Source organism: Balaenoptera acutorostrata, chromosome X, assembly GCF_949987535.1.
Source record: "Balaenoptera acutorostrata chromosome X, mBalAcu1.1, whole genome shotgun sequence".
NCBI classification, from domain to species: Eukaryota; Metazoa; Chordata; class Mammalia; order Artiodactyla; family Balaenopteridae; genus Balaenoptera; species Balaenoptera acutorostrata.
This window is the reverse complement of record NC_080085.1, coordinates 122,160,881-122,175,757: the sequence shown is the minus strand read 5'-3', so window position 1 is coordinate 122,175,757 and position 14,877 is coordinate 122,160,881. Positions and strand designations below refer to the sequence as shown.

The 14,877-nt window shown below is 38.8% G+C and overlaps 1 protein-coding gene and 1 non-coding gene across 2 annotated transcripts; one reads left to right on the top strand and one right to left on the bottom strand.

Moving 5' to 3' along the window:
• Nucleotides 1–841: 841 nt before the first annotated feature.
• TRNAV-UAC (transfer RNA valine (anticodon UAC)) lies at nucleotides 842–914 on the top strand. Its single transcript has one exon. It is a non-coding gene; the product is annotated as a tRNA-Val (tRNA).
• Nucleotides 915–11,620: 10,706 nt separating this feature from the next.
• Nucleotides 11,621–14,067, bottom strand: LDOC1 (LDOC1 regulator of NFKB signaling). The gene has a single exon (XM_007173005.2). It carries the CDS (start codon nucleotides 13,914–13,916, stop codon nucleotides 13,476–13,478), a length of 441 nt encoding a protein of 146 aa, XP_007173067.1. The 5' UTR covers nucleotides 13,917–14,067; the 3' UTR covers nucleotides 11,621–13,475.
• Nucleotides 14,068–14,877: the final 810 nt, after the last annotated feature.

The window sequence follows — 14,877 nt, the reverse complement described above, 5'->3', positions numbered from 1 at the left end:
TGTCCTCTAAAGGATATGTGTGTTGGGGTGAGAGAGAGAGCAAGTGATTATCTAAATGGACATACACATATTACTGCCTTCCATCACCAAGGATTCTACTTGTAGTGAGAACTGGTAGTGTCACAGTATGACAAAAATAGATTCAAAACCAAAATTTTTTTTCTCTACTGAACATACATGTAAATTAATTGTGAGTTAAAATGTTTGGCCAACTATTGACATAAAGACAGTGAACTACATTTCAGGGAAGCACTATGGAATGAACAGAGTATACTATGAAAACAGTAGATGTAGTTTAAGTTCTTCTATTGCTCCTCACTAAATGTGTGGATTGGGCAAGCCACTTAATCCTTCTGTGCCTCAGTTTTCTAATCCATAAAATGAATATAACATATTCAGAAATTTGAAGTGAAGGTCAAACTATATAATATAAAAGTACTTATTAAATATTTTATTAAACTATTAACTATTATCAAATATTAACTATAATTAACTATTAAACTTATAATAAACTATTTATTAAACAGAGTACTTTCAAATATCACTTATTTTTTGCCACTGGAGAATTCTGATGCACTAACTTTGCAGTGACTAATTCGTTCAAATAGATTTTTAATTGAAACTGTATATGAATATCTTACTGTTACTTAAATTGTTCCAGAGTGTAGTAAAAGGAAAACTTTCACTTTGTTAATGAAGGAAGTATAATATTGATACATTAACCTGATAAAAACACAAATAGGAAAACTACAGACCAAACTCATGAATATCAATGAAAGATTTTGAATTATATTAGCAAGCAGATTCCAACTACACATTCAAAATAAAGAGATATGGGAATTCCCTGGCAGTCCAGTGGTTTGGACTTGGTGCTTACATTGCCAGGGGCCCAGGTTCAATCCCTGGTCAGGGAACTAAGATCCCACAAGCAGCATGGTGCAGCCAAAAATTTAAAAATAAAAATAAATAAATAAATAAAAATAAAGAGATGTTATGACCAAATGGGATTTGTTCCAGAAATGCAGGGATGGTTTTATATTAAAAAATTCATTATCCACCATTTTAATAAATCTAAGTAAACAAAAACAAGATATTCTCCATAGATACTGAAAACAGGCTGCACAAAATTTAGCACTGTTATGTAACTCTCTCCCACTCTCTCTCACACATACACACACACAACACAAATATATATGTTTTTATATATATGTGGATACAGAAACATTTAGGAACATTGTCACTAAGGAGAAGAACAAGGGAAGGATTTCCACTACCTTCAGTACAATTTCATGACAAGAGAAAATGATTGGAGGTTTGAGAATTGGAAAAGAAGTTTTGCACATAATATAATATCTGGAAAACACAAAGAAAATCCACAGATAGACACAAGGTCACATGGAAATGTAGTATATGATAATCATATCACATAACTGAGAATAAGAGCCATTTGCAAAAAAAATTAAATTGGATACATCATACACCATAATAAACATCAAATAGAACAGAAATGTAAATGTTCAAAAATTGAATCCACAGAAATATTAAAAGAAAACATTGAGGGAGATTCCTGTATAACTGGATATGGGGAAAGAAAGTCTTCTAAATATAACTCAAAATCTAGAAGCAATAAAAGACTAATGATTCTGTCTACATAAGAATGTGAAATTTTGGAATAAAAATAAATAAATACCATAAAAGGTAAAAGACAAATGAAAAACTGGAATAAAATCCATGCGACTTATAAACAAAGGGCTATTCCCCAAGTACATAAAGAGCTTTTAAATAATGAGAGAAAAAGGAGAAAAACAAGATAGAAAAAAATGGTCAAAATATATGAACAGATAATCTATAGAAAAGAGAAATTAAAACAGCCCTCAACATATAAAAAAATACGTCACTCACAATCAGAGATGTACAAATTAAAACTACACTGAGATACCATTAAAAAATATCTATCAGATAGTCAAAAATTCAAAATAGCCCTTATCCTGATAATGCTACAGGACAACAGGCAGTCTCATCCATTTCTGGTGGGTGTGTAAAATGCCAAAACCATTTTGGGAGGGAATTTAGGAATATCTAACGAACTACGTATGTTCTTACCCTTTGATCTAGCAATCCTTTTCCTAGGCACCTACTGTAAAGGTATATCTCCACAAATATAAAACAAAATATGCACATTGTTATTAATGGTGAATCTTAATTTTGTAATAACAAAATATTTCCCGTACATAGGACCATACATAGGAGAATTCTGAATAACTACGGCAAATCCACAGAGTTAATTATGCTGCTGCACAAAAATGAGGAAGGTAACTCTGAGTTGACAGAGTTACTTCTGAATTTACAATTAAGTGAAAAAAGCAAGTGCAAAGCAATGGATGCAGAAAACTTCCTAACTTATTTTATGAGGCCTAACTTAGAAAACTTCCCAACTTAAACCAAAACCAGAAAAAGGGGTCACAAGAAAAAAATTACACGTCATTATTCCTGATGAATATAGACAAAAATCCTCAACAAAATACTAGCAAACCAAACCTAGCAACATGTAAAAAGGATTATATTACATGACCAAATGTGATTTTTTTCCAGGAAGGCAAGGTTGATTCAACATATAAAAATCAGTCAATATTAACAGAATAAAAGAAAAAAACAGAAACCACATGATCATCCCAATAAACATAGAAAGAGCACTTGACAAAATCCAACATCCTTTCAAGATAAAAAAACACTCAACAAACTAGGAGTAGAAGGCAATTTTCTCAACTTGATAAAGGGCATCTATGAAAAGCCCACAGCTAACCTCATACTTAATAGTGAAAGAATGAAAGCGTTCCCTCTAAGATCAAGAAAAGGATGTCTGCTCATGCCACTTCAATTCAATATTGTACTAGAGGCTCTAGCCAGAGAAATAAAGCAAAAATGAAGGTATGAAGGATAAAAAGAAAGAAAGACAAGAAATAAAATGCATCCAGATTGGAAAGGAAGAAGTAAAACTATCTATTTCCAGATGACATGATCCAGGATATAGGGAATCCTAAGCAATCCACAAAGCAAAATATTAGAGCTAATAAACAAGTACACCAAGGTTGTATTTGTATGATATCAATAAACAAAAATCAAGTGTACAATTGATCCTTGAACAATGCGATGGTTGGGGGGGTCAACCTCTAAGCAGTCGAAAATCTGTTTATAACTTTATAGTCGGGCCTCTGTATGCATGGTTCCACACCCACAGACTCAACCAAGTTCAGATATTGTAGTACTGTAGTACATATTTACTGAAAAAAATCCATGTATAAGTGGACCCATGCAGTTCAAACCCATGTTGTTCGAGGGTCAACTGTATTTCTATACACTAACAACAAACAACCTGAAAAAAATTTTTTTAATTCAATTTAGAATAATAGCAAAAAGAATAAGAAACTAAGAAATAAACTTAACAAAATAAGTGGAAGACATATAATAAAAATAATAAAACATCACTGTAACATATTAAAGAAGACCTAAATAAATGGAAAGATATCCCATGTTCACTGAGTAGAAGACTTATTATTAAGATGGCAATATACCCCAAATTAATACAGATTCAGTACAATCCCTATCAAACGCCAATTCTCTTTTTTGAAGAAATGCACAATCTGAGCCTAAGGTTCATACTAAAATGCAAGGGGCCCAGGATAGCCAAAAACTGTTGAAAGAAAAAAGTTGGAGAACTCATGCTCTTCAATTTCAAAATTTACTACAAAACTACTGTAATCAAGACAGTTTGATACTGGCACAAGTATAGATACATAGCTCAATAGAAAAGAATTGAGATTGCAGAAATAAACCTATACATCTATGGACAACTGATTTTTGATAAGGGTTCCAAGACAATTCAATGGGGTTAAAATAATATTCCTTTCAACAAATGGTGCTGGGACACTGGAAAGCCACATGCAAAAGAATTAATTTAAACCACTACCTCACACCATATATAAAAATTAACTCACAATGGACCAAAGGCCAAAATGAAACATCTAAAACTTAAAACTCTGAGAATGATGAAAACATAGAGGTAAAACATAAAAACTATGAAAACGTAGGTGTTAATTGTTGTGACTCTGGGTTAGGAAATGGTTTCTTAAATAGGACAGCAAAAGCACAACTAACCAAAGAGAAAATATATAAATTGGACTTAATCAAAATTAAACACATTTGTTCATCAAAGGATACTATCCAAAAAGTGAAAAGGCAACCCATCAAATGGGAGAAAATATTTGTAAATCATACATCCAATAATAATTAGGTCTAGTATCCAGAATACATAAGGAACTCTTATAGCTCAACAATAAAAAGACAGCCCAATTATAACTCAATAAAAAGATAATTTTTAAAAAGAGTAATCCAGACATAAATGTTATGTTATGGAATTTAAGTACTTTCTGAAGATATGGGGATCACAGAAGGATTTTGAATAGAAAAAAGTGGTAAGGTTTATGTTTCAAAAAAACAACACTAACAGCAATGAAAAGAGCAGATTAGAAGGAAGAGAGCCCATAAGAAGAAAAGTCATCTAGGAGTCCATTCAAATAAACCTGGCAAGCAATGAGGGTTTTACTAAGGAAATCACTGCCAAAAAGAAAGGGACACAATGAAGAGGTATTATGGGAATGACCTATTTCTAACTGCACTGACCAGACTTACTACTGAAATAATAGTTTGAGTATAGTTTGTTTTCACTGATAAAACAGAGTTTTATTATCAATTGTTTAGAAGAATTGAAGTAACATAACAGATTTATAAAACCAATTATGTTTATTTTATAACAAACTGTGAATAAGTTTATGGTTCCTACAACATGAATTACTGTTTCCAAAAGAGAACTATTTTATAATGGTACCAACAGTTGTTTTTCATTTTCACCAAAACCTATCCAGAATAAGTACTGATTCTATGTTTTAAATTACATTAGTACTCATTGTAATAAATCTGCGCAATACAGAGTAAAAGAGCAAAAATTTTCTTTCATACTACTCCCGTCTAGTGTAAACATTGTTAAAATTTTGGCATTTATCTTTCTGTTCTTTTTGCCTTTTGTACATATATGTCTACACGTACACACATGCATACACATATAGGTTTTAAAGTATTTGTAAATATCATCATACTCTACATGTATTTATGAATTACTTTTATGCTTAAGAATTCCTATCGGAACTTCCCCTCAAAAATACAAAGAAAATATTATTTTTACCTCTGTGAAGTAGCTCATATAGGGATGTACTTTATCATTGTTTAAGTCTATCTCCTTTGATGGACATTTAGGTTTTGGGGGGATTTTGGGGGGAGGTTGCTTTAAAAAAATGAGCAATCCCAGCATCCTTCTCAAATCTCATACTGTTTCCTCTAAGTACTCCAGCGTTTGTGCAAAATGGAGATAAAATTATAGAGGTTCAGAGTTGGAGCAGACAGTGACAGTTGCTCATTTTAAGGGCTACTTTGTTATTAAATGAGAGAAAAACCTGCAGAGTGGCCCACTAATGAAAATGCTTGAGATTATAAACGAGGAAACGAAGGTCCATGGGAGATAGGCAACCTGAACAAGGCATTACTTCCAAAAGGCAGCAGGAAACTGTAAAAAGAGCACTGGACTTGGGGTGAGAATTCTGGCCCAGATTCTGACATTTTTATCATGGACAAGTCCTGGAGCATCTCAGAGACTTAATATCCCAATTTGTAAAATGTAAATAAAAATATATCCCAATTTGTAAAATGTAAATAAAAATATCTCTTCACTGAGTTGGCGTGAGTCCCAAATAAGAAACTGAATATGAAAGTGACTTTTAAAGTGTCAAATGTTGTTCACATGTCAATTAATTCTTAATATACATTCTTAATATCCAACACTTTAACGTGTTGACCACATTTCCTCCTGACACTCCAAATCCCCCAATATCAGTGTCTTTCTACCAAAACCCACAAGACTACCATAACAGCCAATCTTACATTCTTATTTTACTAAATAATATCTATTGAAGAAAAGAAGAATGGTGTTAACATTTATTGACTACCAGATAAGATACTAGGCAGTTTTTTCTTATACTAGTCCTAAGATATAATTATTCCCATGATACAGGTATAGAAGTTTAGAATCAGAGAAGTCAAGTAAGCTGTCTGGGCTTCGCAGAGCAAATCTAAGGCAAAGCCACAACAGGAACCAGCCTTCCTGATCCCCAACACATTCTCACTGAACTCAAACTTTGTGCAAGGAACAATCCATTCTCAACTCACAACAAGCCGAACTTTCCATATGTGCTTTTCTATCTCTTCTAAGGCCCATTTTCTGATACTAATTTCACCCTCCTTACTTTTTATTCCAATGAACAACAGATTTTTTTCTTTTTTCCCATATACATATTGATGGGATCTCCTACATATGTGGTACCTCTTCTCCACAGATGACTAAAACCATTTCATTTTTCTTCTTGTTACACAGGAGGATAAAAAGTTGTTCCAAAAATTGAGAATAAAATTGATCTTACTTTTTGAAACACACACACAGCTGTAGTGAGAAAGTATTCTAAGTCATTAATATTTCATTTTTTACTTTTCAGGTTCTTCCACCCCCAGAGCTGAATCTTATTCAGTCCCTCTCAAAGGTTAACTCAACGCTTCTCAAGGATACAGATTATCCCAGGCGATTAAGACATCAGAACTACTGAGCAGCAGGGGCAAATACAGAAAGTACAGAACGTTGACTCTGAAAATAATGTCGGAAATCATCTAGGTACATTCAGGTACAATGAAAACATGAGAGTGCTATCGAAATGTTTAAAAAAGGGAGTGGGGAGTCAGATCTGTCTCCTTTCAGGAAAATGGGAAGTATGCAATGTACAAGTCACTAACATTGAGTTATTTCTACCAGAGAAAATGCTGTTGGGACTGGACTGAAAGAGACAAGAAAGGCTGACTTGTAACTTCTTTACTGAGGAAGAGCAGCATTACTAGGAAGGAGGCAAGATACTGAAAGGTTCCTAGAAGCACTCCCATAGGAGGGAAGGAACAGGAAAAAAGTGGCAAATAACACTCTCTAGAAAAATACTGCCAAGAAAGAGATGTGACTTATATCACCATCATATCATAACATAGCACACTGCCATCAACTTAAAAAATATAAAGGATCCATAGCTGCACAACAAGAGAACAAATAAGAAATACGTGATTCAGGAATATGCACGAGTCAATAGAAGCTAAAGCATGAGCTGGCAGCACTTGGCAAAGAAGTGGGAAACAACAAAACTGTCACCGAAATGAAGCCAAACTAGAAACAACACGAAGAATGACAGATACTTCTGAAATCATTGTAAAGGGCAGAGAGAACAGGATTGATAAAAGAGAATAAAATGGAAATGAAGAAAACATTAAAAAAAGTCTGAGAAAATTTAAAATATAGAGGCCAGGTAAAGGAGAGTCAACATAAATAAATATCAGTATATATTATACATATTTAAAGAAATAATTATGAAAACTTTGCAGAAGGCAATCAGGTCTCGAATCTACATGTTAAATGGTCACACCAGGTTCCACAAAAAAATGACAAAAAATGAATAACAATTAGATATATCCTGTTGAAATATAAAGAAAAAAATTCTCTGAGAAATCAACAAAAGTATCAAATCAGTTATGGATGAAAAATATTAGGATGGCCTCAGACTTCTACAAAATAACATTCAATGCTAAAAAGATAGTGGAGCAATGAAAGAAAAGAAACTCTACCCATAACAAAACTGTCATTCACCATCAAAACCTCAGACGATATAGTTCCCAGGAGTTTTACGGGGTTTTCTTTCCTTTTGAAGAAACAACTAAAAATGGAAAAAGAAACTAGCTAACAAAAAAACATTGAATGAAAATTGGACAAGGTAGTTATTATTAAATTCATTTGTCTGATATATTAAAGTTAAAACACATGTGGGGATTACGTTCACCAGAGAAAAACATGTAACTGTTACAAACACTGACAACACAGAAACAATGTAACTTACAAAGCTGATAGGGAAATACTATTAGTGTATATGTTGAGCTCCTCATCTTTCATGGCTGAGAGTCAAAATAGATCACTCGTATCTGAAAAATAATAGAGGTATATACACGATTTAAAGGTATAAACACTAAGAGAAAGAATATAAACAAATAAATTGGGGAGCACAGAAATGGGAGGATACTGGAAAAAATGGAAATATATTAAACATTTTCACAACAGCCTGAAATATCAATATCATAAAGAAAATAAAAAGGCCAATGATAGACTGGGCATAAATATTTGCAACATAAGGGATCTCCCTGGCAGTCCAGTGGTTAGGACTCTGTGCTTCCACTGCAGGGGGCGCAGGTTCAATCCCTGGTCTGGGAACTAAGACCCCACATGCCGCACGGCATGGCCAAAAAATAAATAAATAAATAAATAAATATTTGCAACAAATATCACAGATCCCTAATAAATAAAAAGCCTCTAAAATATTGAGAAAGAAACACCAAAACCCAAGAGAAACTTGGGCAAGGATATGAAAAGAGTAAGCAAATCCAGAATATAGGAAATTCCATAGGACAAATGACCTGGTTTCCTCAACAAGTAATTTGTAGGGGAAAAAGGATGGAGGGCAATTGTTTTTAGTTAAAAGAAGGTTTTAGAGATATATAAACCAAATGCAGTGTGTCAACATTTTTGAAACCTAATTCAAACAAATAATTAAAAACACAATTTTAAGACCCTGGGGATATTTGAATATGGATTGAGTATTAAATATTATGGAGTCATTGTATTTTAGTACATACGATGATGATATTATGGATTGTTTTTAAAGCCTTATCTGTTAAGAGAAACATACTGAAATATTAAAGGGTGAATTAATATGATATCTGGGATTTGATTTTAAATATTCCATAAAAATTATAAGAAAAGGGATAGGTGAAGCAAAAATGTTGGTAAGTTTTGAATCTGGAGATGGGTCTATGGGGACTCATTATATTATTCTCCCTACTTATGAACATGTTAAAAATTTAATTGTGTACATTCAAATGAGCAGTTCTAAAAGTCCTGTATGGCAGTGCAATTATCTGTGTCTAGAGAACAAATAAATCAGAAATATCCCAATTACTTCAGTTACCACTGAAATATAATTCCCTTTGCATTCTTTTACTGGTATGATATTTTTTTAAGTAACAATTTTAAATGAGGCATATAAACAGTCTTGTGACAGTTTTTTATCTTGAGCTGACTGGTTGACTCTGAACTGAATGGTCATTTGAACTGACTGTACAGGGACCTTGGCTAAAACAGAATTATATTATTGCAATTCTGTGCATGAAATCCTTTGTCATTTAGAGCGGGGGAAGAGAAGGTATGAAAATATTGTGGATATAATCATAAGAAAAACTAATTTGTTATTGATCGTAGCTCTGATACCAGGAGGTACACAAATGTTGCAGCATCTCACCACCGCTCCCCCACCCAACTAATCCCGGGCAGGGCTTTTGCTCCTCTAACAAATCTTGCTATGCTGTTCATAATTACTTCAAGCAAGCTATTCCCCATCACAGGCTAACTGCATTGTTTGTTTTTTTTTTAAAGTCTCTGGACAATAGAATATTTGAAGATAAAGGAACAAATCCTAACAGAGGCATTTCAGACAGGAGGGAAAAAAATGCAAGGGGGATGATCAGAAGTAAGAAGTAGGGGGTCACCAGCACTGTCGAAGGACACCAAACATAGTTGATTGTATCTACCTTTAGGACTAAGTGGACATAAGACTGTAGGGAATATACTTGAACTACTGAGTAATGCAAACTACCCGACACTTTTAATGCTACTTTAGCAAAATTCATTATTTCAAAGCAAATAATATATATACTTCATACAATTACCCCACACTGATCATCCATCAAAGAAAACATTCTCAGGACCTTGAACTGATACCCTTTCATTAGCTTTAAGTGCTTTAAGAACTTTAAAAATTGTTTAAATTCATTTGTTAAAAAATAAATATTCCACTGATCTTAACAAGACATCTCCCTCTACTTCCAAATTGCTGAGGTTTTCACTATGTTGTAATAGCAGAAAATAACCAAACACAATGTGCATCATGTACCTCTAGCTTAATATATCATCTGGCAAAACACAGCAACACAGAATTAAATGGATGGCACTACTTACCTATTCAAGTGATTAGAGAAATCCAAACATACATTGGAAGATTTAATAGGATTAAATGATTATGACCTTCAATATGATTAATTTCATTTCATTAATAGCACAATTTCAGTGACCGTTTCAAGTCCAGTGTGATGGGAATTCAGGAGTCTGAAGTTCATATTTGCTATTTCAACATTTTCACCTACTTTTAATAGTTTTCATCTGAGTGGTGATTTTATCTTCAGATATGCTTATTTACTTCTCCAATTCTCTTCTGTTGTGCCTTATGCCACTATCACACTATCATGAATTCCTCCCGTGGTGGTAAAGCCCTTGCCAATATCTGTGCTTTTATTGCAGAATCTGCCAAGGTAGCCAGATTCTTAACACTGTCCTTCTCTGCAGCTCACAGCATAACCCGCTCTTCCATGATACATGAAGGACATTAACACACACACTCACACACACACACACACACACACACACTGAGGCAGCTCAGGCACATGCATACAAGCCCAGGACATGTACGTTTCAGATTCCAGAAGCTCTTGGCCTAGCTGTCATGAGTGCTACTCAGGTGCTGCGTTGGCATCTTCACTGACCAGAGACCCCTTCCTTCTGCGCAGAGCATGCACACACTTGGTTTGGTGGTGGGGAGTAGATCTCATCTATTCATGCCTTCAACTTTCACCTTGGAAAGGTCACTCTCAAATCTAATCACAGTCTAGATTCTCTTTCTGGACCTTACCTGTAGCAAGGTATCATCCCAATTCTGGCCCAAGGCACCGTAAAAGCGACAAACTGGAATGACCATGAGGACAAGAACCACTTTTCTTTGACCACCATATCTCTAACTCCTCTAAGTCTACCTGGACCACTGATTATTTTGAATGACTGATTTTTGGTCTCACTGGGTCTCACCTAGCTTTCAGCACTTGCCCACTACTTCCCCAGATCCACCCCCAGTATGGACCTCAACCTCCTTTGCTACATCATATCTACCCCTGTCCCACCCTCCAGAAACAACTTTCCTAGACTGGAAAAATGACTCCTGCTCTGGACTTTGCCTGTTCACTTAGTAAACCAGCTTTCTATCTGACTTCATGTCAGATCCCAAAGAGTAAATGAGGTCTTGGCATGCTCTCATTTCCACTCTTCCTGAGTCCGCTCTGCTCCTATTGACTCCTGACATTTTCCTAAGGCCAAGGTCATAGCAAGAGACCTGTTTCTGGAATGATGCTTCAGTTCCCAGGCCTGGGAGTAAGAGCCCATGTTTACTGAGTGCTCACCACGCAGCAGGGACAGTTCAAAATACCTCATGGGTGTTATCTCATTGAATCCACACCTCTGAAGTACCCGGTATGATGACCAGTATCTCATTTAACCCACAATGTGAGGTTTACCTCACAATACAAATAAAAGAATACCCAGCCTCAGAAGGTCTTAAACAACAAGAAAATTTATTACCTAAATTAATTAGAGGTTCTAATTAGAACCTAGAGCTGGCTAGGCTAGGTAGAGCTGGCTCCAGACATGGTACAATAAAGACATGGGGGCAGACAGAGATAAGAATGAGAACTCAGAACCTCCCAAATCCTCCTGACAGTTCCTGGCTGGCAGAGATAGGCCCCACAAATCCCCTAACCAAGCTTCCCTGATTTAACATTTCAGTGACTTAACCTGGGGTAATTGCCTCACAAAGGTATGCAGATTCTTCTCAGCACTCACCCCACTCCCTTAGTGCCTCCGAGCCCTCCAGGCCCACAAAGAAATCTCAGCATAGCTCAGATAGCAGTATAAGATCTAGTTCAGGAGATAGCCAGGCATCTTGTCAATTTCTACAGGCAGGAATCTGGGGCACATGGATGGGTGGGGATTCTAAGGGTGTCTGCCCAAGGAAGATGAAATGTTCAAATCAGGCTCTGTTTATTATGGGTGCATTTACCCAGGATCTAGGATTTAATGTTAGCTCAAGCACCTAAAAGGGGTATTAAAACAATGTGCTACGTTGTTAAATGAAGCCTGAACTCAATAGCACCCCACAGGCACTAAGGGTTAAGGGGCAGAACTTGCCGTGTTGAGGAAGAACCCAAAAGCTCAGGAAGACAGGAATATTGTGTGTCCTGATTTATGCCTGCTGTCCCAGTCTAATTATTAAGTGTCCCCCTTAAGCTCTCTCAAAAGTGTCCCAGTTTGGGATGGTGTGCCTGCCACCTGCTCAGCCACCCCTTACCCATGTCATCTTGGAAGCCCCAGAGGACACTCCTTCACCAGGGCTGTAAGAAACGCTTTGGTGAGGGGAGTACCAGATTCCCCATAAAGCCCTATGTTAGCTGTCCTCTGTAGCCTACACATGACAGTGGGGAATACTGGGATTGAACTAGGTTCCCTGATATCAATGAGAATATGGGAGTCAGGGTGAGTGGCAGAGGCCAATGACAGCCCTTAACCATTAAAAGACACTCTTTTTTCGTAGTGCTTGATATTTATTGAAAAGAATGCAAATGCTTTTTCCAGGTAGTACTGAGGAGCTGGGCTGAGTGCCTGCTTTTGTTTGTATTGTTTTGTTTTCAGTATTTTCGTCCAAATGCACACATCTGTGGGATTGCTGCAATTTTGAAAGATAAATGACAGTTGTGCAAAACTGGTGCATAGGAGAAATGTCAACAATTTGGCTGCCAGGAACAACAGGCTCCTGCAGCAATCTGGCGGGGCAGGAGAAGACCCTGGGCGTTAGCAGGGAACTAACCAGCTTGAAAGATTAGCCCCTTGGGGGAGGTTGGCGAGCAGTCCAAATCAGTGTCCCAGGAGGTGCAGCCAACTAAGGCATCTTCTAGGTTGCTCCTTATCTCCAAAGGCCTGGTCTGTCGCTGTAATGTGGTGGAGAGTGCTTAGGTGGCAGCGTAGGTCTCTGGGCAAGATGTAGGCCTGACAGTTGGCAGGGCTGTGCGGCACAGCTGTGCGTAGTCTGACCAGTTTGTGACAGGGGCCTGGCCTAGAGTTGGGGCTCAGAACACAGTTCAAGTTAGCAGGAGAGGGTCCTGGGGCTGGCCGGAGTGGGAGGCAGCGCACTTCAGAGAGAGGCCCCAGCCTCAGCAGCAGGTAACTGGAGCACTATCCCCGGAACAAAGACAAGCACTACGGGGAGGAGGCGGGGACGAGGAAGACAACCAGAGGCAGGGGTAGGGAAGGGGATCGGAGCGCTAGGGGAGCGCGGCGGCTCCGGGCGGGGCAGGGCGCGGAGGGGGGAGGTGGCGGCGTGCAGGGCCCTCCCCCCTAGGCCCGAGGGTCTCCGGGCCTAGTAATCATCTTCTTCATCTTCGTCGTCGTCTTCTTCGTCGTCATCCCAGCCAAAACACTGTTTCATCTCATCGAGGAAGGCCCGGTAATCACCTAGGATGGGGCTGTCCATCTCAATGTAGGGCACCACCCACTCCTCGGCTTCCCCGGTGAGCAGGCTGATTAGGAATGCCACCTTCATGGCGTCGTTGCAGAATCGGTTCTCGTTGACGAGCATGTAAGACGCCGTCTGCACGATAAACTCGGGGAGCCGGGAGCTCTCGCCGTCAAACGTTTCGGGGAAGGGCACCGGACAGCTCGGCGGACGTACCTGGCGCAGTAGGGTGGCCCTCTCGCACACCAGCAGCCGCAGCTGTTCCATGAGCTGGCTGTTCTCGATGCTCAAGGCGCGGTGCCGCATCAGGAGCGCATGCAGCAGCAGCACCAGCTCGTCCACCATGGCGAACAGCTCGCAAGTGCAGGGCAGGGTTCAGCTCGGTTCGGCTCGCCTAAGGTGCGCACGGAGGCCTCGCAGGAAGTGCGTGTCCGCGGAGGCGCGCGGTGGCTAGGGGCGAGAGGCGGTGCGCGCAGGGGTCCCGGCGGCTACGCAAGCTCCGCCCACACAGCCGCTCTGACGGCCGGCGCGCCGGCGCCGCCCGGTCAGAGGGGGGCGGGCGCCCGGGAAGGCAGGGGCGGGGCCGGGGTGGCGCGGGCTGGGTCACGGGCTGCGGGCGTGTAGGCCTCCAGGCCGCTGAATAAAGGCGGTGGGCAGAGACCCAGTCTTGGATGTGGGCCCGGCCTTAGCCAGGACCGAGCGAGCGCTAAAGACCCATCTCTGAGAGGCTCAACCTGCTCAAGTTTAAAGGATCAACCACCCTTCAACCCAGCCGACTCATACAAAGTGTTTTTGGTGGGTCTGTGGCCACCAGATTCCGTTTGCGTGGTTTTAACACATTTCTTTGCTTATTTAAATCTCCCTCACCAAAGAACTATTAGCAATGCTGGCTGCACCATGGGAGTCACATCCTTTAAGAGTTATGAAAGACCCTCAGGGGTCCTGTCCTTTTTTTTTCTTTAACATCTTTATTGGACTATAATTGCTTTACAGTGTTGTGTTAGTTGCTGCTGTATAACAAAGTGAATCAGCTATATGTATACATATATCACCATATCCCCTCCCTCTTGCGTCTCCCTCCCACCCTCCCTATCCCACCCCTCTAGGTGGTCACAAAGCACCGAGCTGATCTCCCTGTGCTATGCGGCTGCTTCCCACTAGCTATCTATTTGACATTTGGTAGTGTATATATGTCCATGCCACTCTCTCACTTCGTCCCAGCTTACCCTTCCCCCTCCCCGTGTCCTCAAGTCCATTCTCTACATCTTCGTCTTTATTCCTGTCCTGCCCCTAGGTTCGTCAGAAC